This window comes from Mobula birostris, chromosome 3 (assembly GCF_030028105.1).
Source record: "Mobula birostris isolate sMobBir1 chromosome 3, sMobBir1.hap1, whole genome shotgun sequence".
NCBI lineage: Eukaryota > Metazoa > Chordata > Chondrichthyes > Myliobatiformes > Myliobatidae > Mobula > Mobula birostris.
In genome coordinates, this window is record NC_092372.1 from 214,535,028 (window position 1) to 214,562,103 (window position 27,076).

Sequence of the window (27,076 nt, forward strand, 5' to 3'; positions counted from 1 at the left end):
GAGATGTGGCACAGAGCCTCTTCAACCCACCAAGTCTATGTCACCCATTTACACAAATGGTACATTAATCCCTTTTTTCCCCTCCAGTTGGTGGTAGTAGGAGGCAAGCGGAGCACCACCAAACGCAGTGAGATCTTTCTCCCTGCGTGTTTTTTTTTCTTATCTTTTAAACCATAAAAGAGAGATAGGGTCTAGCGGAGCATCCATCCTTGGAGTGGGGGCTAGAGTCAGAGTGGGAACTTGGACTCCAGAGGCTTCGACGAGAAGAGGCTGAGGCCAAGGAAACAGTGAAGAAGGGTAGGTTTTTCCTTTTGTTGTTGCTGATTTGGTCTTGGTTGCACATGGGACAGTGCAGGCAGGATGGCAGATATAACAGTGGAATGCTCCTCCTGTAGGATGTGGGAGTTCATGGAGCCCGATGTTCACCCTGCTGACCTCACCTACGGGATGTGCAGCCAACTCCAGCTCATGAAAGACCGCATTAAGGAGTTGGAGTTGGATGAACTAAGGATCATCGTGGAGGCAGAGCAATTGATAGATAAGACTTTTGAGCAGGTGGTTACACCCAGAATACAGAATTCAGGGAGTAGATAGGCAAACACCGAGAGAGGTAAAGGGAGAAGGAAGTCAGTGCAGGGTCCCCCTGTGGCCATTCCCCTCAGCAACAGGATACTTTGGATGCTGATGACTATCTGGGTAAGGCAGCAGCAGTCAAACCAATAGCACTGGGGTCGGCTCTGAGCCTTAGAAGGGTAGGATGTAGTCTGGTGGAGCAATTGTTAGGGGGAGAAAGATAGGAGATTCTGCAGTAGCAAAAGAGACGCCAGGATAGTGTGTTGGTCCCTGGCTGCTAGGGTCCAGGATGTCTCTGAGCAGTTGCAGAATATTCTTGAAGAGGAGACTGAGCAGCCAGAGATCATGGTACATATTGGTACCAGTGACATAGGCAGGAGAGGGGTAGAGGTCCTGTGCAGTAGGTTTAGGGAGTTGGAAGGAAGCTGAAGAGCAGGTCCTCCAAGGTGGTAATCTCTGGATTACTCTCAATGCAACGAGCTAGAGAAGGTCAGAACAGGAAGATAGCACAGACAAATAAGTGGCTGAGGAGATGGTGCAGGGAGCAGGATTTCAGAGATCATTGGAATCTTTTCTGGGGACGGGGTGACCTGTACACGTGTGACAGGTTGCACCTGAACTGAAGGGGAACCAATATCCTGGGAAGGAAGTTTGCTAATGCTATTGGGGAGGCTTTAAACTAGATTTGCAGGGGGGTGTGGAAACCAAAGTGAAGAGGCAGAAGATGTGGTGGTTGGTGCACAAGTAGAGACAGCTGGTAGGGAATTTGTGAGGAAGGATAGGATGATGATAGAGCAAAGATGCACTCAGCCTGATGGTTTGAGATGTGCCTATTTTAATGCAAGGAGTATCATAAACAAGACAGCGTGGATCAATACATGGGACTATGACGTTGTGGCCATCACAGAGACTTAGATGTCTTAGAGGCAGGAATGGCTGCTGAGTGTGCTGGGCTTTAGATGTTTCAAAAAGGACAGGGAAGGAGGGAAAAGAGGTGGGGGCGTGGCACTGCTAATCAGGGATAGTATCACGGCTGCAGAAAAGGAGGAAGTCATGGAGGAATTGTCTACTGAATCATTGGGGTGGAAGTCAGGAACAAGAAGGGGGCAATAACTCTACTGGGTATTTTTTATAGACCCACCAATGGTAACAGAGACATCAAGGGGCAGATAAGGGAGACAGATTCTGGAATGGTACAATAATATTAGGGTTGTTGTAATGGGTGATATTAACTATCCTAATATTGACTGGCTTCTCCTTAGAGCAGGGGGTTTGGATGGGGTGTTCAGGAAAGTTTCCTGATACAATATGTAGATAAGCCAACTAGAGCAGAGGCTGTGCTTGATCTGGTATTGGGAAATGAACCTGATCAGCTTTCAGATCTCTGCAGTGGGAAAGCATTTTGGAGATAGTGATCATAATTCTATCTCCTTTACCATAGAATTGGAGAGGGATAGGAACAGACAAGTTAGGAAAGCATTTAACTGGAGTAAGGGGAAATATGAAGCGATCAGGCTATAACTTGGAAGCATAAATTGGGAACAGATGTTCTCAGGGAAATGTATGGGAGAAATGTGGCAAATTCCAGGGGATATTTGAGTGGCGTTCTGCATAGGTACGTTCCAGTGAGACAGGGAAAGGGTGGTAGGGTACAGGAACCATAGTGTACAAAGGCTGTTGAAAATCTAGTCAAGAGCATAGAGCATAGAATAGTACAGCACAGTACAGGCCCTTCGGCCCACATTGTTGTGCCGACCCTCAAACCCTGCCTGCCATATAACCCCCCCCCACCACTTTAAATTCCTCCATATACCTGTCTAGTAGTCTCTTAAATTTCACTGGTGTATCTGCCTGCACAACTGACTCAGGCAGTGTATTCCACATGCCAACCACTCTCTGAGTAAAAAACCTTCCTCTAATATCCCCCTTGAACTTCCCACCCCTTACCTTAAAGCCATGTCCTCTTGTATTGAGCAGTGGTGCCCTGGGGAAGAGGCGCTGGCTGTCCACTCTGTCTATTCCTCTTATTATCTTGTTTACCTCTATCATGTCTCCTCTCATCCTCCTTCTCTCCAGAGAGTAAAGCCCTAGCTCCCTTAATCTCTGATCATAATGCATACTCTCTAATCCAGGCAGCATCCTGGTAAATCTCCTCTGTACCCTTTCCAATGCTTCCACATCCTAAGAAGAAGAGAGCTTACAAAAGGTTCAAAAAACTAGGTAATGCTAGAGATCTACAAGATCTATTAGCAGGAAGGAGTTTAAGAATGAAATTAGGAAAGCCAGAAGGGGCATTGGCAAGCAGGATTAAAGAAAACCCCAAGGCATTCTACAAGTATGTTTCAGAAAGGACAGGGAGGGAGGCAAAAGAGGTGGGGGCATGGTACTGTTGATCATGGATAGTATCACGGCTGCAGAAAAGGAGGAAGTCATGGAGGGGTTGTCTACGGAGTCTCTGTGGCTGGAAGTTAGAAATAGGAAAGGTCAATAACTCTGCTGGGTGCTGTTTATAGACCACCCAAATAGTGACGGACATCGAGCAGATAGGGGGACAGTTTCTGCAAAGGTGTAATAATAGCAGGATTGTTGTGGTGGGAGATTTTAATTTCCCAAATATTGATTGGCATCTCCCTAGAGTGAGTGGTTTAGAAGGGGTGGAATTTGTTAGGTGTGTTCAGGAAGGTTTCCTGACACAATATGTAGACAAGCCTACAAGAGGAGAGGCTGTACTTGATCTGGTATTGGGAAATGAACCTGGTCAGGTGTCAGGTCTCTCAATGGGAGAGCATTTTGGAGATAGTGATCACAACTCTATCTCCTTTATCATAGCTCTGGAGATGGATAGGAGCAGACAATTTTGGAAAACATTTAACTGGGGTAGGGAGAAAAATGTTTTAAGGACCATTTGCATGACATTCTGAATAGGTATGTTCCATTGAGACAGGAAAAGGATGGTAGGGTAAAAGAACCATGGTGTAAGAATAATGTAGAAAATCTAGTTATGAAGAAAGGCAAAGTTTACTAAAGGTTCAAGAAACTATGTACCGTTAGAGCTCTAGAAACTTACAAGTTTGCCAGGAAGGAGCTTAAGAATGAAATTAGGAGAGCTAGAAGGGGGCAATGAGAAGGCCTTGGCGAACAGAATTAAGGAAAACCCCAAGGCATTCAACAAGTATGTGAAGAGCAAGAGGATGAGCCGTGTGAGAATAGAACCAATCAAGTGCGATAGTGGAAATGTGTGGAGGTAGTGGAAGTACTTAATGAATACTACGCTTCAATATTCATCAGTGAAAAGGACCTTGGCCATTTGGGGGAATGATTTATAGTTAACTGAAACACTGCAGCATATAGACATTAAGAAAGAGGATGTGCTGAAGCTTTTGAAAAGCATGAAGTTGGCTAAGTCACCGGGACCAGACAATATATACCCCAGGCTACTGTGGAAAGCAAGGGAGGAGATTGGTGAGCCTCTGGTGATGACCTTTACACCATCAGTTAGGGACAGGAGAAGTACTAGAGAATTGGAAGGTTACAAATGTTGTTCCCTTGTTCAAAAAGGACGTAGAGATAACCCAGAAAATTATAGACCAGTAAGTCTTACCTCAGCAGTAGGGAAGTTATTGGAGAAGATCCTGAGAAGCAGAATTTATGAGCATTTGGATAGACATAATCTGGTTAGGGATAGTCAGCAGGGCTTTGTCAAGGGCAAGATTACGAGCCTGTTCGATTATTTGAGGATGTAACAAAACACATTGATGAAGGTAGAGCAGTGGATGTAGTGTGTATGGATTTCAGTAAGGCATTTGATAAGGTTCCCCTTGCCAGGCTCATTCAAAAAATAAGGAGGCATGGGTTCCAAGGAGACCTTGCTTTGTGGATCCAGAACTGGCAAAGGGTTATTGTAGATGGTTCATATTCTGAATGGAGGACGGTAACCAGTGGTGTTCTGCAGGGATCTGTTCTGGGACCCCTCTTCTTTGTGATTTTTTTTAAATAAATGGCTTGGATGAGGACGTAGAAGGGTTGGTTAATAAGTTTGTTGAATACACAAAAGTTGTGAGTGTTGTGGATAGTCTGAAGGATTGTCAGAGGTTACAGTGGGACATCGATAGGGTGGAGAACTGGGCTAAGAAGTGGCAGATTGGGTTCAGTCCAGATAAGTGTGAAGTGGTTTATTTTAGTAGGTCAAATCTGAAGACAGAATATAATGCTAAGACTCTTGGCAGTGTGGAGGATCAGAGAGATCTTGAGATCCGTGTCCATAAGACACTCAAAACTGCTGTGTAGGTTGACAGTGTTGTTAAGAAGGTATAGGGTATGTTCGCCATCATCAACTTTGGACTGAGTTCAAGAGCAGGAGGTAATGTTACAGCTATACAAGACCTTAGTTAAACCCCACTTGGAGTACTGTGTTCAGTTCTGGTCACATCACTACAGGAAGGATGTGGATACTATAGAGAGAGTGCAGAGGAGATTTACAAGGATGTTGTCTGGAATGGAGAGCGTGCCTTATGAGAATAGGTTGAGTGAACTTGGCCTTTTCTCCTTGGAGCGACGGAGGATGGGAGGTGACCTGATAGAGGTGTATAAGATGATGAGAGGCATTGATCATGTGGATAGCCAGAGGCTTTTTCCCAGGGTTGAAATGGCTAACCCGAGGGGGCATAGTTTTAAGGTGCTTGGTAGTAGGTACAAGGGGGATATCAGAGGCAAGTTTTTCACACAGAGTAGTGGGTGCATGGAATGCACTGCCAGTGACGGTGGTAAAGGCAGATTCAATAGGATCTTCTAAGAAACTCTTAGATAGGTACATGGAGCTTAGAAAAATAGAGGGCTATACGGCATGGAAATTCTAGGCAGTTTCTAGAGTAGGTTTCATGGTTGGCACAACATTGTCGCTGAAGAGCTTGTAATGTACTGTAGATTATGTTCACCCCACATTCCCATCAGCTCTCTCAGTACATATTCTTCCACATACTAGTGGCTGTATGTTTGTGGGTAATTAATCTACCAGCATCCACATTTTTTGGGATGTGAGAGGAAACAGGCAGAGGGCCTCTACTAGCTGTGCCATTGACTAGGTGAATCAGTCGTGAATCAACCAGTAACTGATAATATATTTATTATTTAGTTTTTGCACTTGTTCAGCAGATGCCATTCCGTACATACTAGATCAAACTCTACATGATAATTTTGTAATTAGAAGGTTATTTGCTGAATTATCAGTAATGCCTAAACCCCTCAGTGATTTCCATAGCATTGTTCAGTCCTGCAGCTGCCACACCTGACCACTCAGTGTGCGTTCAAATCATGTCCAACCCATTCCTACCAAAGCTAGCAGAATGTCCCGCTGTCATAAACTCTCCAATAGTTCATTCTTTAAAATTTACCCATTTGATCACATTTAGTCAATTATCTGATTAATTTACTTTTTATTCATTGCTCATTTTTGTCATTCTATTCTTACCACAAACCTTGGGGTATTCTTCCATGTTAAAAAGTTGTTTAGGTACTCAAACTGTGCCGATGAGCTACTAAGGATTTCATTCCTGAAGATTGTGCAATGCACTTTAAAGTCAAGTTGTGAAATTTGCATTCAATTTCTTAATCCACAATTTAATATCATAAATTAAATACCTAAATTAATTAGTACACTCTTATTTGCGGTATGGTATATGCTTTAGGGCTTAGTTCTGCAGTTTCAAACCAGCCGCTCTCAGTAAAAATGCTATTATGACAAGCTATGTAATTATACTTTTAACAAACAAAATCCAGTGTTTTGAATAAAACTGTATGCTGCATGCATCATTAACTCTTAATGCCCTTTAAAATGGCCTAGTAAACCACTCAGCTGAACAAACAATAGCTGCAAAGCAAGAATTCACCACAAAATTTGCAGTGGTTCAATCAGCACTGATACAGTATCTGGCCCTTACTTCAATAACAGGTTAAATATACAAAATGGCAGAAGGGTGATTATTTCAAGAGACTCTGAATGCTTTAATTGCCTGTACATGTTCAAATGGTTTGTTTTCATAATTATACACTAGTCTGTTGTTTATGTAATGTAGCAGTATGATTACTGATGTAATAATTAATTAGTCTCTCCCTTGTGGCATTCTATAACTTGGTTTTTCTTCAGTTTCCCTCAAAGCATTTTGAGAAAGGTTAATGTATTTGGAAAGTTCATCTGATCGAAGTTTATTTGGCTAATTTCTCTCAAATCTTTTTTTCTTGATTCTGGAAAAGTACAGTACTGTGCAAAAGCCTTAGGCACCCTAGATTTTTTTTATATGGTTTCAGATGGTATGACCTCTACAGAGCCCTGATTTCAACATCACCAAGGCTGTCTGGGATTACATGGAGAAACAGAAGCAAGCGAGGCAGCTGAAATCTGCAGAAGAACTGTGGGAAGTTCTCCAAGATGCTTGGAACAACCTAGCAATCGATTTTCTTATAAAGATGCACAACACCTTACCTAAGAGAATTGATGCAGTTTAAAAGGCAAAGAGTGGTCACACCATATATTGATTTGATTTAGTTTATTACTGTTTACTGCTCTTCATACTATTTCTAAATAAGAACTTTTAATTTCATTATTTTTGAAAGCATCTTTGGTTTATAGAATATTTTTACATGTACTTAAGTCTTTTGTACAGTACTGTGCAATTTCCCTTTACAGGAAATGTACTATTTTCAGGTTTGGTTATCAACGGATACCCTTTGAGAATTTGCTTGTGTCAGGGAAGAATCACAGTGATCAATTAGTTTTGTTTTGTATTGTTTTACTCAATTAAGAGCTACATCTTTGTATGTGCAGTATGCTACTCTGCTCTTATTCCACCAGGCAGCATTTTCAGGAAAGTCAAAGAAGTGACAGGTTCACAAAAAGCTCCTGCTTAATGACCACAAATGGAAACATTCCTCTGTGAAGCCAATTTTAAGCAAATTCTTTTTCCTTTGTCGCTGACATTGAAGCTGCAAATACAGTTATTCCTCAACACTAAAGTTCAGAGTAAATTTATTATCAAAGTACATACAAATCACCATATACAACCCTGCGTTTTGTGAGCATAATAAATCAAATAACTATAATAGAATCATTGAAAGACTGCACCCAACAGGGCAAACAATTAGTGTGCAAAAGAAACAAACTGTGAAAATGCATAAGAAAAAAAGTGATATTTATTGTTTATTTATTATTATTGAGAACATGAGATGAGTCCTTGAAAGTTGTGGGAACAGTTCAGTGATTGGGCAAGTGAAACTGAGTGAAGTTGTCCCCTCTGGTTCAGGAGCATAATGGTTGAGAGGTAATAATTGTTCCTGAAGCCGATGGTGTGGGTCCTGAGGCTCCTGTACCACCTTCCTGATGGCAGCAGTGAGAAGAGGTCATGACCTGGGTAGTGGGTGTCCCTGATGATGAATACGGTTTTCCTGTGATAATACTCTTGTGTAAATGTGCTTAATGGTGGGGAGTGCTTTACCCCTGGGCTGTGTTCACTGCTATATGAAAATTTTCACAATTTTCACATTGTTACTTTGTGCAAGTTAAATAATTAACTATAAAATAGGCAGGGATGAAACGATTTTCATAAAATTGGCTTTAACCCTGACGTCAATGTAGTTTACGTGGTATGTCTTTGTCAGCAGTATCTGTGGTGAACGATAGCATTTGCACAAAGTGTTTGAGAATATGAAATATGAATTTGTTATAGGCAGTTTTAGTTTTCAAGCTTGCATTTGACATCTAAAGAACTTCCTCAAGAGTCTGTGACGATTTAAATACAGTGGATTCTGTTTCATTGGGACACATTGGGACCAGTATATTTTGGCCCAATTAAGTGGCTTCCCCAATTAGCCAAAATTTCATGGAACTAGTAAAATAGGTATAAAAAAAACAAACTGAGTAATAAATTAAGTATTTAAATAAAATACAGAACAAATTAGAATACTACTAATAGTACTATAATACTATAAAACTGTGTATGAGATTCTAATAGTTATCCACGAGGAATTCATCCAGTGGACCCAATGAACAAAAGAGTACAGGCATCAAGTGCAGCTAATGGTATCACTGTTGCATTCTCCAAATCTTCACTTTCGTTGTGACATTCAGGATAATTGTTGATACCTTCAAAATTGTTTATAGTTCTTAACTTGCTGAAGTAGTGAAATCATTTCATTTTCACTCCCACCTGTGTTTGCATCCCCAAGCATTGAATGCTTGAAACTGCACTAAGACAGTTCTGAATTGCCTTACTGCTTATTTCTTGCAAACTATCAGTAACAAAAATCACTGCACTTTGAACACACACACGCAACTGACTCTATTTAAAATTGCCCTAAGCACTGTGTAGTGTCTAACGGCCACATAAGTGCATGCAACTAACGCTAGTTAGAACCTCTTCAGCAACAGTGTCCTACCTCAATTAAGCGACATGGTGTCCCAGATAAACAAAGGGAATTCTGGCAATTTTCTAGATTAGCTTTTGTTGTCCCAAATAATAAGCAGCTGCCTTGATTAACTGATGGCCCAATTAACCAGAAACTGCTTGTAGATGTTTTAATTTTCCATTGCCTTATCATGTGAGGTAACTAATTTTGTGAAGAAATTGGTTTTTGGTGAGTAGTGTGGAGAAAATAATATATAATTTGGAACATAATTGGAGAAAATGTTGCTCTCGTTGCAGCAATGAACAGCTCTGTGCCTTGTGTTATTGTGGTGAGCGGAGCTCGCTGGGGCAGGGTGAGTTGAAAAGGTTCAGCCCAACTCCAGATTTCGCTGCGTTAAGAAAAAACCCATCTCAAACAAAGCAAGACAGTACCGACAATTCAGAGGATAGTAATGACAAGAGCCACAAGCAGTGTTCCACTTCACAAAGGCCACAGAAAAAGTGAGTACTTTGTTCAGCTTTCGTCAAAAGAAAAATCCCTATCTTTGTGTTCTTGAACTTTTCAAAACTTTCTGAATTAGAATGTATCGATTTTTTAAAATAAACTTATTCCAAGATGATATTTGTAAATGTTCTTCATGTCAGCAGTATCAATTGTCTTTTGTTAAGCGTGGTAACTTTATTTTTTTCTGCCTGCAAATAACATTAATTAAAAACTGAGGGAGCATGTCTGACATTTTTCTCTTCCTTCATTAGTCTTCAAGGCATTTGTGTATTACAGGTGTTCCATAGAGGTAGGGTGTTTTCTTCAGTTCAAGAGGCAATTCGTCATCTGAATTTAAGCAATGACTACTGTTGTCTGTTCAGTTTTGTTGTAATAGGGATGAGACGTGGGGCTAGAGAGCTGAGAATGGATTTAGGTCAAGCCAGATGGCCTGGCTAATGTGTGCTTTGCAGCAGAAGTCTATTGATAACAAATAGGATCATCAATCTTGTGCAGTTTTACTCCCTCCCTGCCAGGCATGCTGCCATTGATGGAAGTAGCTGACTAGCAATCTTAACATAAACCCGTTTTTCTGGATTTTAGTTAAAGTGAGAGTCATTAACAAGTAGTTTGAAGAAAGCCATAAACATTAACACTTTTTTGGTACTGACTCCTTCCTATTCTGAAATAATGTCGTCTTCGAAAATTTAGATCCTGGCTAAAGATCAAATATTTACAGTTAAAATGTGGTTTACCTTTGTGCTGCTATACATGCGTATACATGAAGTTGGTTGATGGGGTAGTGTGTGCAATGTGCATCAGAATAGGATTAGACAAGGTTGATGTAAAATCAATAAGATTGTAAAGATGCTATATAAATGTAAGCTGATGGCCTTTATTGTTTGCTTGGTGACTCACCCCTCACTGGTTGTTTTCTTGCTATACAGTTCCTAATTGGAGCTGATTGTTCAATGCAAGTTAACTTAAAGGTGATGGACAACAGACTATCAAAGTGCTTCAAGACCTGGTGAACCTTACACATTCCATAAAGGCCGAAAAGTTGTCAAAAAGTCTAAACATTTGTGACATTCACAAGCATAGAGAACTATTAAATATAGCTTAGAACTCATAAAACATGAGAAAATATTTATTCAATTTAATCCAAAAATTTACGGTACACTTGCCCTTATCCCTTGTAACCATTGCTGCTATGAAAGAGTTTGCTAAAGGTTCCTATAATCCTGCCTCAACTGGTGCAAAAACAGTAGACTTCCCTGGGTACATGCTGTGAAATCTCCAAAGGTTTGCATTTAACTACTGGTCTGGAGCCATAACACTCACAAAGGTAGAAAATAGTAGCTATTGCATGTCCTTCTTTCCAGTAGCAGGAAATTGAACATAGACTTGTACAACCTATGATATGCCTACCCTTTAACCTACATTAAGACTCTTCCCTCCCCATACCCTCCATTTTTCTTTCATTCCTGTGAATGTATCCAAGTCTCTTCAATGTCCCTGTTAGATCTGTCTCTACCACCACCTCACATTCCACTCACCTACTATTCTCTGTAAAAATAAAAATATAATAAACCTATCTCTGACACCCCTCCCCAACTTTTCCTCCAATCACCTTAAAATTATGCTGTCTCATATTAAGCATTGCCGCCTTGGGAAAAAAGTACTGCCTGGCCGCTCAAGTTCCTCAGTCGTCTTTCTTCCATCAGGTCAGAAACTGAGATGATTGCACAACGTTTACTTCCTTTTGGAGCTTCTCAACAAGTGCAGTATTTTCTCTATGCAGCAGGACCTAGACAATAGTTAGGCATGGGATGATAAGTACCAAGTGACATTGGCAGTGATACAGCTAAGCAGTGACCTTCTCTAGCAAGAGAGGTCTTGATTATGTCAATTACATTATAGTCACCGATCCCACCCATCTACATTCTGGGGGCCCAATTGCTAGAAGCCGCCTTGACACAGAAGCAGCCAGAGGCTGGATATTTAGTGGTGAGTGATTCATCTCTTGATTAGCCAGATCGTTGACCATTTACAAAATACAAGCTCGAAGACTGAATACATTGCACTTGTGCGAGTAAGTATAAAGGCTGATTTATACTTCTGCGTCAAATCGACGCCGTAGGTACGGCGTAGCCGCGAACCCTATGCAGAGCCTAAGCGGATCCCTACGCCGTAGCCTGACGTGCACCTCTCTCAAAATGTAACTACGCGTCGCGACAACGCAGACCGCAACAACTGTGATTGGTCCGCTTGGTAGCATCGCATTTCCTCCTACGCTGCAATAGCTTCCCATTGGGCGACTGAAGGGCAGGGAAGGAACTCTGGCTGCAATGCTTTCCATAAAGTTTTATGGACCTCCGAAATTATGGAGAACACATTTCGCTTTTACGAAAAAAGACGCTCGCTTTAAACTTGTTTACCCTGAGAAAGGCTACCATAACCATGAAGCCTTTCATGGGCAGGTGTGTGCACATGCGCGACGTGCCCGAATTGCAGAGCAACGCAGACAGACCAACACACAAGTATAAATGCTCACAATGTGCGTAGTCCACTTGTGTAGGTTACGGTGTCCATTTGACGCCGAAGTGTAAATCAGCCTTAAGTGCAATATCAACCAGAAATGCTCCATCATTCACGTCAGCTAGCCTACTGGAATAGCGAGTTCTCCTCTTTGCCACCTTAAACGTTCATTCTTTTGAATCTATATATTCTACATCATCCACTGCAGATAGTTTGAGACATCAACAACACATCCCTAGCCCATGCTCTCTGCTGCCAGCAAGGACAAGCGGTCACCATTTTACGTTTACCTGCAGGTCTTGAATCATCCTATTTGTTTTTTTTAAATTATTGTTAATTCCAAATCCTCTTAACCCAATAGCATTGCAAGATTACCTGCACAAGGTCTGTATCAGTGCAAGAAGATGCACATCACCACCTTCTGAAGGACAGTTGGGGAGGTGCAATGTATTAGTCATGTCAGCAGAATGCTTATCATCACCACCACCCCCCCCCCCCATCCCAAACTGGGTGACATTAAAAAAATATATATATTGTAATATGCTCTTTGACTATAGGACAAATGTTCTAGGATTTATAATAAATCATAGCAGGGTCAATGGAAGCAAGGAATTGGAAAAGGCACTTGAATCATTACATCAAACACAAACAAAATGCTGGAGGAACTCAGCAGGCCAGGCAGCATCCATAGAAAGGAGCAAGCAGTCAACGTTTCAGGCCGAGACACTTCATTAGGTCTCAGCCCAAGACAGTTTTTTCTTGGGGATAAGCATTCTGCTAACCTGCTGAGTTCCTCCAGCATTTTGTGTGTGTTGCTTGGATTTCTAGCATCTGCAGACTTTCTCTTGTGGTTGTATCATTACATGGGGTTTTTTATTTATTTAGAGGTACAAGGATTTCACCTTCATTCCCATGCAATTGTTCAAATCTTGCTGAAAAAAATGGTTTCTTCAGGTAAATTTTAGCTTTATTGCATTGTCTGCCTTTATTCTCCAGGAGGAAGCACTACCTGGAATTTTTTCCATGAATTTTGACCTTTTGCACTGCTTCTTAAAAGAAATTGATTTAGTCTGTTGAATGCCAATGTGAAGTGCTAAAGTTGTGTTTCATGGCTTTGGAATTGTTTGTCAAGTACAACATGGGTGACGGTGAGGTGGAAATTTGATTCCTAAATTGAAGATCAAAGAAGAGATGCAGATTTAATCTATGTAACAGCTGGCAATAGTTATTTGGTTTAGCAGTGTTGAAGAATTGAAATGGGCACAGTTGAAGTTCTGAGATGCATTGAGTTTTTTCAGCTAGTTTAGTCTGATGATAACACTGTACATCCAAAATTGCATTTTTACACCAAACAGAAATGAATTAGCTTAATGTTTTAATTGCTTCTCCCTGGAAAGGTCACAGTTGAGATCACCCCAGTTAATTCTAAAATAGCCTTTTGCAAATAGCAGTTAATTGAAGCTGATGATTCATTCATCCCTTCTGCAAGTACTGAGTTGTCAATTTGACCCTAAATGAAATGGTTCTGAACCTTAAAGGTAATTTTAATTGTACTGCTTCAGTGCACCTCTATGCACTTAGTGAATTAAAAATTCTGTAAATGTTGGCTGCTGTTACTTTTGTTGAATGTCACTTTTGCATATTTTTCTTTGAGAGGTTGTACTATTAATAATTCAGTTAATTATTTTTGAAACTAGTGTGATCTTACCTGGGGATATCATAACAAAAATACATCCTTGGTTACCCCATCAAAAAGGCTCAGCAAGTCTTTTTCATGCCAAGTTGATCTGTAAAGCCAGGCATAATTCCCATCTGAATCTGCTGAATTTAAATATAGGTCTTACGCAGTGAGTGGCAGGGCAGTGAGGAATGTGGTAGGACAGAGGGATCTGAGTGCAGGCCCACAATTCATTGAAAGTGGCATTGCAGGTAGGTTAGAGTTGTAAAGAAAGCTTTTAGCACATTGGCCTTCATAAATCAAAGTACAGAGTCAGAGTGGGACGGCTTTGGCTCAACAGACTTCGGCGAGAACAGGCAGAGGCCAGGGTAGGTTCCGGTAAGTTTTCTGCTCAGATTGTTTAGTGCAGTGAGAATGCCAGGCAGGATGTTGGAATGCTCCTCTTGCAGGATGTGGGAAGTCAGGGAGCCCTCCAGTGTCCCTGACAACGACACCTGCAAGAAGTGCATCCAGCTGCAGCTCCTGACAAAGCGCGTTAGGGAACTGGAGCAGGAGCTGGATGACCTGCGGATCATTCGGGAGAATGAGGAGATTATAGATCGTAGCTACAGGGAGGTAGTTACGCCAAAGGAGCAGAGGACAGGAAATTGGGTCACTGTCAGGTGAGGGAAGAGGAAAGGGCAGGCAGAGCAGGGTTCCCCTGTGGCCATTCCCCTCAACAACAAGTATACCGCATTGGATACTGTTGGGGGGGATGACTTACCTGGGACAAGCTGCAGTAGCCGGATCTCTGGCACTGAGTCTGGCTCTGCAGTGCAGAAGGGAGGGGGGAGAAAGAGGAGAGCGGTAGTGATAGTGGACTCGATAGTTAGAGGTGCAGATAGAAGGTTCTGTGGTCGTGACAGAGAATCCAGGATGGTTTGTTGCCTCCCAGGTGCCAGGATCAAGGATGTCTCTGATCGATTGCATGACATTCTGAAGTGGGAGGGTGACCAGCCAGATGTCGTGGTGCACATCGGTACCAATGACATAGCAAGGAAGAGTGAAGAGGTCCTGGACAGTGAGTATAGAGAGCTTGGTAGGAAGTTGAAAAGCAGGACTTCAAGGGTGGTAATCTCAGGATTGCTACCTGTGCTAGGTGCCAGTGAGGGTAGGAATAGGATGCTCTGGAGGAGGAACAAGTGGCTGAGGAACTGGTGTAGGGGGCAGGGTTTCAGATTTCAGGATCATTGGGACCTCTTCTGGGGCAGGTGGGACCTGTACAAGAGAGACGGGTTACACTTGAACCACAGGGGGACCAATATCCTTTCAGGGAGGTTTGTTAGTGCAATAGGGGAGGCTTTAAACTAGATTTGCAGGGGGATGGGAACCAGAGTGCCAGAGCTGACAGTGTGGCTGGGGTGAAAATAAATGATGTTGAAAGTTTAAGCAAAAGCCGCTGATAGAAAGGTTGTGAGTGGTGGTAAAAATCTTCTGAGGTGTATATATTTCAATGCTAGGAGTATTGCGGGGAAGGCGGATGAGTTGAGGGCGTGGATTGACACATGGAATTATGATGTTGTAGCAATTAGTGAAACTTGGCTACAGGAGGGGCAGGACTGGCAGCTTAATATTCCAGGGTTCCGATGTTTCAGATGTGATCGAGGCAGAGGAATGAAAGGTGGGGGAGTAGCATTGCTTGTTAGGGAAAATATTACAGCAGTGCTCAGGCAGGACAGATTAGAGGGCTTGTCTACTGAGTCCTTATGGGTGGAGCTGAGAAACAGGAAAGGTATGGCCACATTAGTGGGATTGTATTACAGACCACCCAATAGTCAACGAGACTTGAAAGAGCAAATCTGCAGAGAGATAGCAGGCAACTGCAGGAAACATAAAGTTGTGGTGGTTGGGGATTTTAATTTTCCATACATTGATTGGGACTCCCATACTGTTAGGGGTCTAGATGGTTTAGAGTTTGTAAAATGTGTTCAGGAAAGTTTTCTAAATCAGTATATAGAGGGACCAACTAGAGGGGATGCAATATTGGATCTCCTGTTAGGAAACAAATTAGGGCAAGTGACAGAAGTCTGTGTAGGGGAGCACTTTGGTTCCAGTGATCATAACACCATTAGTTTCAATTTGATCATGGACAAGGATGGATCTGGTCCTAGGGTTGAGGTTCTGAACTGGAAGAAAGCCAAATTTGAAGAAATGAGAAAGGATTTAAAAAGCGTGGATTGGGACAGGTTGTTCTATGGCAAAGATGTGATTGGTAGGTGGGAAGCCTTCAAAGGGGAAATTTTGAGAGTGCAGAGTTTGTATGTTCCTGTCAGGATTAAAGGCAGGAATAAGGAACCTTGGTTCTCAAGGGATATTGCAACTCTGATAAAGAAGAAGAGGGAGTTGTATGAAATGTATAGGAAACAGGGGGGTAAATCAGGTGCTTGAGGAGTATAAGAAGTGCAAGAAAATACTTAAGAAAGAAATCAGGAGGGCTAAAAGAAGACATGAGGTTGCCTTGGCAGTCAAAGTGAAGGATAATCCAAAGAGCTTTTACAAGTATATTAAGAGCAAAAGGATTGTAAGGGATAAAATTGGTCCTCTTGAAGATCAGAGTGGTCGGCTTTGTGCGGAACCAAAGGAAATGGGGGAGATCTTAAATAGGTTTTTTGCATCTGTATTTACTAAGAAAGCTGGCATGAAATCTATGGAATTGAGGGAATCAAGTAGTGGGACCATGGAAACTGTACAGATTGAAAAGGAGGAGGAGTTTGCTGCCTTGAGGAAAATTAAAGTGAATAAATCCCTGGGACCTGACAGAGTGTTCCCTCGGACCTTGAAGGAGACCAGTGTTGAAATTGCGGGGGCCCTGGCAGAAATATTAAAAATGTCGCTGTCTGTGGGTGAAGTGCCGGAGGATTGGAGAGTGGCTTATGTTGTTCGGTTGTTTAAAAAAGGATCGAAAAGTAATCCGGGAAATTATAGGCCGGTGAGTTTAACGTCAGTAGTAGGTAAGTTATTGGAGGGAGTACTAAGAGACAGAATCTACAAGCATTTGGATAGACAGGGGCTTATTAGGGAGAGTCAACATGGCTTTGTGCGTGGTAGGTCATGTTTGACCAATCTGTTGGAGTTTTTCGAGGAGGTTACCAGGAAAGTGGATGAAAGGAAGGCAGTGGATATTGTCTACATGGACTTCAGTAAGGCCTTTGACAAGGTCCCGCATGGGAGGTTAGTTAGGAAAATTCAGTCGCTAGGTATACATGGAGAGGTGGTAAGTTGGATTAGACATTGGCTCGATGGAAGAAGCCAGAGAGTGGTGGTAGAGAATTGCTTCTCTGAGTGGAGGCCTGTGACTAGTGGTGTGCCACAGGGATCAGTGCTGGGTCGATTGTTATTTATCATCTATATCAATGATCTGGATGATAATGTGGTAAATTGGATCAGCAAGTTTGCTGATGATACAAAGATTGGAGGTGTAGTAGACAGTGAGGAAGGTTCTCAGAGCCTGCAGAGGGACTTGGACCAGCTGGAAAAATGGCAGATGGAGTTTAATACTGACAAGTGTGAGGTATTGCACGTTGGAAGGACAAACCAACGTAGAACATACAGGGTAAATGGTAAGGCACTGAGGAGTGCAGTGGAACAGAGGGATCTGGGAATACAGATACAAAATTCCCTGAAAGTGGCGTCACAGGTAGATAGGGTCGTAAAGAGAGCTTTTGGTACATTGGCCTTTATTAATCGAAGTGTTGAGTATAAGAGCTGGAATGTTATGATGAGGTTGTATAAGGCATTGGTGAGGCCGAATCTGGAGTATTGTGTTCAGTTTTGGTCACCAAATTACAGGAAGGATATAAATAAGGTTGAAAGAGTGCAGAGAAGGTTTACAAGGATGTTGCTGTGACTTGAGAAACTCAGTTACAGAGAAAGGTTGAATAGGTTAGGACTTTATTCCCTGGAGCGTAGAAGAGTGAGGGGAGATTTGATAGAGGTATATAAAATTATGATGGGTATAGATAGAGTGAATGCAAGCAGGCTTTTTCCACTGAGGCAAGGGGAGACAAAACCAGAGGACATGGGTTAAGGGTGAGGGGGGAAAAGTTTAAAGGGAACATGGGGGGGGCTTCTTCACACAGAGAGTGGTGGGAGTATGGAATGAGCTGCCAGACGAGGTGGTAAATGTGGGTTCTTTTTTAACATTTAAGAATAAATTGGACAGATACATGGATGGGAGGTGTATGGAGGGACATGGTCCATGTGCAGGTCAGTGGGACTAGGCAGAAAATGGTTCGGCACAGCCAAGAAGGGCCAAAGGGCCTGTTTCTGTGCTGTAGTTTCTATGGTTCTATGGTTGTATGGTACAGGAGTTCAAAGGTCCAATTTAATGTCAAAGAAATGTATACAATATACATACTGAAATGCTTTTTCTTCACAAAACATCCACGAAAACAGAGAAGTGCCTCAAAGAATGAATGACAGTTAAGTGTTAAGCATGTAGATATTAAGGAAGAGGATGTGCTGGTGCTTTTGAAAAGCATCAAGTTGGATAGGTCACCAGGACAGGATGGGATGTACCCCAGGCTACTGTGGGAAGCAAGGGAGGAGATTGCTGAGCCTCTGACGATGATCTTTGCACCATCAATGAGGACGGAAGAGGTTCCAGAGGATTGGAGGGTTGCGGATGTTGTTCCCTTATTCAAGAAAGGAACTAGAAATAGCCCAGGAAATTATAGACCAGTGAGTATCACTTCAGTGGTTGGTAAGTTGATGGAGAAGATCCTGAGAGGCAGGATTTATGAACATTTGGAGAGGCATAATATGATTAGGAATAGTCAGCATGCCTTTGTGAAAGGGAGGTCGTGCCTTACGAGCCTGATTGAATTTTTTGAGGATGTGACTAAACTTATTGATGAAGGTAGAGTTTGTAGATGTAGTGTATATGGATTTTAGCAAGGCATTTGATAGCGCACCCCATGCAAGACTTATTGAGAAAGTAAGGAGGCATGGGACCCAAGAGGGCATTGATTTGTGGATCCAGAACTGGCTTGCCCACAGAAGGCAAAGAGTGGTTGTAGACGGGTTATATTTTGCATGGAGGTCGGTGACCAGTGGTGTGCCTAAGGGATCTGTTCTGGGACCCCTTCACTTTGTGACTTTTATAAATGACCTGGATGAGGAAGTGGAGGGATGGGTTAGTAAATTTGCTGATGACTCAAAGGTTGGAGGTGTTGTGGTTAGACGTTACAGCGGGAGACTGAGAGGATGCAAAACTAGACCGAGAAGTGGCAGATGGAGTTCAACCCAGATAAGTGTGAGGTTGTTCATTTTGGTAGGTCAGATATGATGGCAGAATATAGCACTAATGGCAAGACTCTTGGCAGTATGGAGGAGCAGAGGGATCTTGGGGTCCAAGTCCATAGGACACTCAAAGCTGCTATGCAAGTTGACTTGTAAACGTAACTTTGCTGGATCAGACAACAACAGCAGAAAAAGATCGTTACTTATCTTTTCACCCGTTTATTTCTTCGAGCTCAGCCGGCGAGTGAACTTAGACCAGACATCAGGGAGAGACCCTTTCTCATCTCCCCAGCGGTTCTACAAGTTCACTGCCCGATGTCAGAATTGTCAGAAGTTATAAGGCCACTGATATAAAAGAGCAATCAGTTTGATAACCATTCCGGTTAAGTCAATGGACTATTGATACAGAGAACAATCAGTTTGATAACTATAGGGCCAAAAGGCCTGTTTCTGTGCTGTAGTTTCTATGGTTTCTATTCTGGCCAAGTCAATGGACTATTGATACAAAAGTACAATCAATTTGTTAAACACTCCAGCCACCTTAATTAAAGAAAAGAATGTCCTACCTGGTTTGCTGGCGCCACAACTTAATTACAAAGATAACATCCGTCAAATTTATGTTTTAATTAAGAAAGGAATGTACTGTCTAATTTCCATCAGGTACTGCTTTTTGTCAAAATCAAAAGGTGTGAAAAGCCCAGAGACATCGATGTGGATCTGGGCGAACTTTAATCATCTTGTTCCAAAGAAGGCAGCTGTGAGACATTATTCAAACACACTGCAGTCACAGACATAGTCAGTACTTAATTCATTGTTTACAGGGATCTGAGAATCCCCCATTCCCTTAAACCTTATCAGACTCTGTGGTTAAGAAGGCATATGGTGCATTGGCTTTCATCAACCATGGGATTGAGTTTAAGAGCCGAGAGGTAATGCTGCAGCTACAGTGGCATGCAAAAGTTTGGGCACCCCGGTCAAAATTTCTGTTACTGTGAATAGCTAAGCGAGTAAGAGATGACCTGATTTCCAAAAAGCATAAAGTTAAAGATGACACATTTCTTGAATATTTTAAGCAAGATTACTTTGTTATTTCCATCTTTTACAGTTTCAAAATAAAAAAGGAAAAGGGCCTGAAGCAAAAGTTTGGGTACCCTGCATGGTCAGTACTTAGTAACACCCCCTTTGGCAAGTATCACAGCTTGTAAACGCTTTCTGTAGCCAGCTAAGAGTTTTTCAATTCTTGTTTGCAGGATTTTTGCCCATTCTTCCTTGTAAAAGGCTTCTAGTTCTGTGAGATTCTTGGGCCGTCTTGCATGCACTGCTCTTTTGAGGTCTGTCCACAGATTTTCAATGATGTTTAGGTTGGGAGACTGTGAGGGCCATGGCAAAACCTTCAGCTTGCACCTCTTGAGGTAATCTATTGTGGATTTTGATGTGTGTTCAGGATCATTATCCTGTTGTAGAAGCCATCCTCTTTTCACCTTCGGCTCTTTTACAGGTGGTGTGATGTTTGCTTCCAGAATTTGCTGGTATTTAATTGAATTCATTCTTCCCTCTACCAGTGAAATGTTCCTCGTGCCACTGGCTGCAACACAAGCCCAAAGCATGATCGATCCACCCCTGTGCTTAACAGTTGGAGACGTGTTCTTTTCATGAAATTCTGCACCCTTTTTTCACCAAACATACTTTCGCTCATTGCAGCCAAAAAGTTCTATTTCAGCTTCATCAGTCCACAGGACTTGTTTCCAAAATGCATTAGGCTTGTTTAGATGTTCCTTTGCAAACTTCTGACGCTGAATTTTGTGGTGAGGACGCAGGAAAGGTATTCTTCTGATGACTCTTCCATGAAGGTCATATTTGTGTAGGTGTCGCTGCACAGTAGAACAGTGCACCACCACTCCAGAGTCTGCTAAATCTTCCTGAAGGTCTTTTGCAGTCAAACAGGGGTTTTGATTTGCCTTTCTAGCAATCCTACAAGCAGTTCTCTTGGAACGTTTTCTTGGTCTTCCAGACCTCAACTTGACCTCCACCGTTCCTGTTAACTGCCATTTCTTAATTACATTACGAACTGAGGAAACGGCTACCTGAAAACGCTTTGCTATTTTCTTCTAGCCTTCTCCTGTTTTGTGGGTATCATTTATTTGAATTTTCAGAGTGCTCGGCAGCTGCTTACAGGAGCCCATGGCTGCTGATTGTTGGGACAAGGTTTGAGAAGTCAGGGTATTTATAAAGCTTTGAAATTTGCATCACCTGGCCTTTCCTAACGATGACTGTGAACAAGCCATAGCCCTAACAAGCTAATTAAGGTCTGAGACCTTGGTAAAAGTTATGAGAGCTCAAATCTCTTGGGGTGCCCAAACTTTGCATGGTGCTCTTTTCCTTTTTATCCCCGCTCTAAAATTGTACAAAACGAAAATAATACACTAATCTTGCTTAAAATGTTGAAAAGAATGTTTCATCTTTAACTTTATGACTTTCGGAGATCAGTTCATCTTCTACTCACTTAACTATTCACAGTAACAGAAATTTTGACCGGGGTGCCCAAACTTTGCATGCCACTGTATATAGGACCCTGGTCAGAGCCCACTTGGAGTACTGTGCTCAATTCTGGTCGCCTCACTACAGGAAGGGCTTGGAAACCATAGGGTGCAGAGGAGATTTACAAGGATGTTGCCTGGATTGGGGAGCCTGCCTTTTGAGAATAGGTTGAGTGAACTCGGCCTTTTCTCCTTGGAGCGACGGAGGATGAGAGGTGACCTAACAGAGGTGCACAAGATAATGAGAGGGATTGATTTTGTGGATAGTCAGAGGCTTTTTCCCCAGGGCTGAAATGGCTAGCTTGAGAGGGCACAGTTTTAAGGTGCTTGCAAGTAGGTATAGAGGAGATGTCAGGGGTAGGTTTTTTACGCAGGGAGTGGTGAGTGCGTGGAATGGGCTACCGACAGTGGTGGTGGAGGCGGAAATGATAGGGTCTTTCCTTAAGAGACTCCTGGATGGATACATGGAACTGAGAAAGAGTGTATGGGTATGCCTAGGTAGTTCTAAGGTAAGGACATGTTTGGCACAGCTTTGTGGGCCGAAGGTCCTGTATTGTGCTGTAGGTTTTCTGTGTTTCTAACCCCAAAGTCCCCCCCCTCCATCTTTCCCCTTCTGCGTGTAAGTGGCAGCAAGGCAACAATCCCCCTCCTCATCCCAGCAAAAAAAGCCTACCTGCTACTGAGCACAAGCATGAGCTAGGAGATGGCAAAGACACAGACCTTGCAGTTACCCCAAAGACTATCACATTTCATCTGGCATTCAATAAACCACAGGTTCTCTCTCTGGGAAGTTTTGTTGAGAAATATGCAAAAAAGATTGAAAGAGTACAGATAAAATTCACAGATAAGCGTGTTGCTGGGACTGGAGGACCTGATTTATAAGGAAAAATTGAACAAGTTAGAACTTTTATTTCCTAGAGCGTATAAGATTGAGGGGAGATTTGTTAGATGTATACAAAATTATGCAGCTATAGAAGGGGTAAATGCAAGCAGACTTTTTCCAAGGAGGTTAAAGAGACTACAACTAAAGTTCATGGGTTAAGGGTGAAAAGTGAAAAGCTTAAGGGGAACCTGAGGGGACTTCACTTCTAGGGTTGTGAAAGTGTGGAACGAGCTGCCAGTGCAAGTGGTGTATGCAGCTCGATTTCAACGTTTAAAATAAGTTTGGATATATACATAGATGGGAGGACTGGAGTGTTATGGTCCAGGGGCAGGTTGACAGTTCAAATGATTCAACACAACTAGGGCTAAAGGGCCTGTTTCTGTGCTGTAGTTTTCTATGACTCTTTGACTAAATGTAAGCAATATTGTAGAGATAGTGGAGGTAAAAGGGCGGTGGGGGGCAATGGAATCAACAATTTTTTTTTAGTAGGTTATGGTGTGTATATGATTTTTGTTTGCACAGCTGCAGGAAAAGCTGAACATAACAGTTAACTGTTTTGCCAACACTCAAATGGACTTAATTGAACAAATTTATTCCACTGTAATTTGTAAACTCAGAGTCTGATCGATCTCTCAGATTTAATTTTTTTCTAATAAACCATGGGCCAACCCTAATTCAATGTGAAGTGGAAGAGAGTATGTTACCAGCAGGGATGGTCGTGCTAAAAAATGAAATGTCAATCTGCTTAGGCCACAGTACAAGATGAAATATATGAACCAGTGAAGTGATATCTGATAGAACTAAGCAATCTTATAAATGCACCAGATGAATGATGTAGAACAATGCCATATTCAATCATAAAGTGTAGGACAAGTAACCCAAGTAGGGTGGTTGCAAATGTTGCCTTCATGAGAGTCAAAGACTCGTGTAAAACAAAGGAGCCGTCTGCAGTTTAGAAGTGCAGCATTCTGCAGACACCACTCCCAAGTAGGGTTGCCAACTGTCCTGTATTAGCTGGGACATCCCGTATATTGAGCTAAATTGGTTTGTCCCATACGGGACCGCCCTTGTCCCATATTTCCCTCGCTAAGGTAGAGCTTTCCTATGAAACCTTTCGTGCCGAAATGGCGTAAAGCGAAGAAGCCATTACCATTAATTTATATGGGAAAAATTTTTGAGCGTTCCCAGACCCAAAAAATAACCTACCAAATCATACCAAATAACACATAAAACCTAAAATAACACTAACAGAGAGTAAAAGCAGGAATGATATGATAAATATACAGCCTATATAAACTAGAAATAATGTATGTACAGTGTAGTTTCACTGAACACAATCGCCAAAACCGATTTGTAGAAAAAAAATTGGTACGTACGTGCACGCACATCATGCACGCGCACACAGGTGCCTGCGCAAGGCTTCATGGTCAGGGTAGTCTTCCTTGGGGAAAGCACAAGTGTCCCGTATTTGAGTGCTACTTTTGTCCTTTATTTGGGAGTGAGAAAGTTGGCAACCCTACTCCCAAGAACTCACCACCTTGGTATGAAGTGACTAAACTTGTTAGATAAAAGAAAGGTCTTGATCTCAAGGCAATATTTGACTGGATAAAAAAAAGTTGGAGGCAACTCTTCATCATCTTAAATCTACCATAAAATCTAGATTATCCCTCTGGTTCCTGAGAAGAGTTATTCTTTCATTAAGTACCCTTTTGCTCCTGGTATATTTGGTTATCTGCTAAATCCAAGTTGCCAATGTCATTAACTTCTTTCGGTTTTCTCCTAAATCTCTTACAGACCTTAAGTGACTTGTTTAACTTTAATTTCACTTTCCTATAGATACTTGCTCCATTCCTCTGATCAAACCTTCATCAACCAAAGTTTTCTAAACTCAGTCTTTACACCTTAACCTCTTCAAGGACATACAATGCCTGAAATCCTGCTTTTAAACACCTCCACTTATCAAATGTTGTTTTACCTTGAAGGTGTCCCAATCTATTTCTCTCATGTCCTATCTTACACGACCAAATTCCATTCCTTCACCCCCCCCCCCCAACGTGTTTAGAACTTAACCAACTTTATCTTCACTATTTCCAGGGTATTTTTTCCACGGACACCTTAATGACTTGCCTACATTCAACTGTAAGGTACAGTCATGGTACCCCGCCCCTCGCCCCCCAGTAGTACTCTGCAAACTGCTTCAGAAAATCTTTTTCAATGGATGTTATGAATTCCTCCCCATGTAAGCCCCCTAAACTAAGGAAATCACAGTCAGAATTTGGTAAATTAAAATACTTTATTATTGTAGTGCTCTTGCTTTTGCACCTTTCTGCAATCTGCTAAAATGTTTTTTCCTCTAGTTCCAGCTGGCTACTGGGAGGTATGTTATATAATCTCATAAAGTGACAAGCAATTCTTGTTACTCTTATTTGCATGTAACTTCGCTTTCTGATCCCTGACGAGATCCTCCTGAGTATGGCCATAATGCTCTCCCTGAGCAGCAGTGCAGCTACCCATCCTCTTTTGCAAATCCCCCCCACACTTAAAACTGTATACCCCAATCCTGTTTAATCTTAGACAAAGGACGCTTATCCCATTATAATAGTAAATTATAAATTTTTCCAGTAGAACCCTTAATCAAAGGATTCATACTCATAATAGTATCTAACAGTTCAGCCTCCAATATGTAAGGAAAATTACTTAAATATTTTTGTAAAAAATATCTAACTTGAAGGTATTGCAGGATTGGGAAAAGGAACTTAATTTGACTTTTGTGACGGAGGATTGGATGCAGATATTGAAGTTGGTTAACTCTTCTTCAATTTGTGCTAACCATTCATTGATTCAGTTTAAAATTGTACATCGTTATCATTTGACAAAGGAGAGACTTTCTAAAATCTTTCCTAATGTTGATAGTCATTGTGCTAGATGTAAAACTGAGATAGCTACACTGACATATGTTTTGGTCTTGTTCTATATTGGAACAGTTCTGGAAGTCGGTTTTCTCAACAATTTCTAAAGCACAAAATTAATTTACAACTTAATAAATTAACTGTGCTTTTTGGAATAGTTCCTCAACATATTCATGGTATTTCTGTGTCTGACCGACATGTTATTGCATTTGTTACATTGATAGCTAGGAGGGCCATTTTGTTGAAGTGGAAGGATACATCAGCTCCCACTTTGTCACAATGGTCCTCTCAAGTGATGCTATGTCTTAGTTTGGAGAAAATTAGAAGTCGAACCTTTGAACCTTTATTTGATTTTGAGAAAAGGTGGGGCTCATTTGCTCGTTATTATCATTTGAGTTAATTGATATAATTTTTCCACGATCGATTTGTAAATTTTTTTAGTATATTTTCTTTTCTTGCTGGTGGTTTGATGTTTATTTTTAGAAGCTTTTTGTATGACGCATGGCTCCGGGGTTGTACACCTAATGGGTTCTCTTTTTTTTCTCACTTTTCTGCTCAGTAGGTTTTTTTTTGTTATCACAAAATTTTGTTTTCAATCTTTAAGATGATGGGTTTTTTTTGAGGCATTGTAAGTGTTGTTCCGTCGATGTACTCATGTTATTTTTCCTATACAATAAAAAGATTAGAAAAGAAAGAAAACTATATGCTCCAAGATATTGAACTTCCGGTTTGCCCCGTCTTAAACATAGAAAACATCGAAAATAGGTGCAGGAGTAGGCCATTCGGCCCTTCGAGCCTGCACCGCCATTCAGTATGATCATGGCTGATCATCCAACTCAGAACCCTGTACCAGCCTTCCCTCCATACCCCCTGATCCCTTTAGCCACAATGGCCATATCTAACTCCCTCTTAAATATAGCCAATGAACTGGCCTCAACTGTTTCCTGTGGCAGAGAATTCCACAGATTCACCACTCTCTGTGTGAAGAAGTGTTTCCTAATCTCGGTCCTAAAAGGCTTCCCCTTTATCCTCAAACTGTGACCCCTCGTTCTGGACTTCCCCAACATCGGGAACAATCTTCCTGCATCTAGCCTGTCCAATCCCTTTAGGATTTTATACGTTTCAATCAGATTCCCCCCTCAATCTTCTAAATTCCAACGAGTATAAGCCTAGTTCATCCAGTCTTTCATCATATGAAAGTCCTGCCATCCCAGGAATCAATCTGGTGAACCTTCTTTGTACTCCCTCTATGGCAAGGATGTCTTTCCTCAGATTAGGGGACCAAAACTGCACACAATACTCCAGGTGTGGTCTCACCAAGGCCTTGTACAACTGCAGTAGTACCTCCCTGTTCCTGTACTCGAATCCTCTTGCTATAAATGCCAGCATACCATTCGCCTTTTTCACCGCCTGCTGTTCCTGCATGCCCACTTTCAATGACTGGTGTATAATGACACCCAGGTCTCGTTGCACCTCCCCTTTTCCTAATCGGCCACCATTCAGATAATAATCTGTTTTCCTGTTTTTGCCACCAAAGTGGATAACTTCACATTTATCCACATTAAATTGCATCTGCCATGAATTTGCCCACTCACCTAACCTATCCAAGTCACCCTGCATCCTCTTAGCATCCTCCTCACAGCTAACACTGCCGCCCAGCTTCGTGTCATCCGCAAACTTGGAGATGTTGCATTTAATTCCCTCATCCAAGTCATTAATATATATTGTAAACAACTGGGGTCCCAGCACTGAGCCTTGCGGTACCCCACTAGTCGCTGCCTGCCATTCTGAAAAGGTC

General features: G+C 41.9%; 1 protein-coding gene across 10 annotated transcripts in view; it reads left to right on the top strand.

Annotated features, from left to right (window-relative positions):
- The window catches only part of kmt2ca (lysine (K)-specific methyltransferase 2Ca), a 487,395-nt gene that overhangs the window by 177,590 nt on the left and 282,729 nt on the right, over positions 1-27,076 (top strand). For all 10 annotated transcript variants that reach the window (XM_072254064.1, XM_072254065.1, XM_072254063.1 and 7 more), the window contains one exon: positions 9,267-9,470. In XM_072254064.1, coding sequence (XP_072110165.1) covers positions 9,267-9,470 — 204 coding nt within the window. The remainder of the gene's footprint in view (positions 1-9,266; positions 9,471-27,076) is intronic.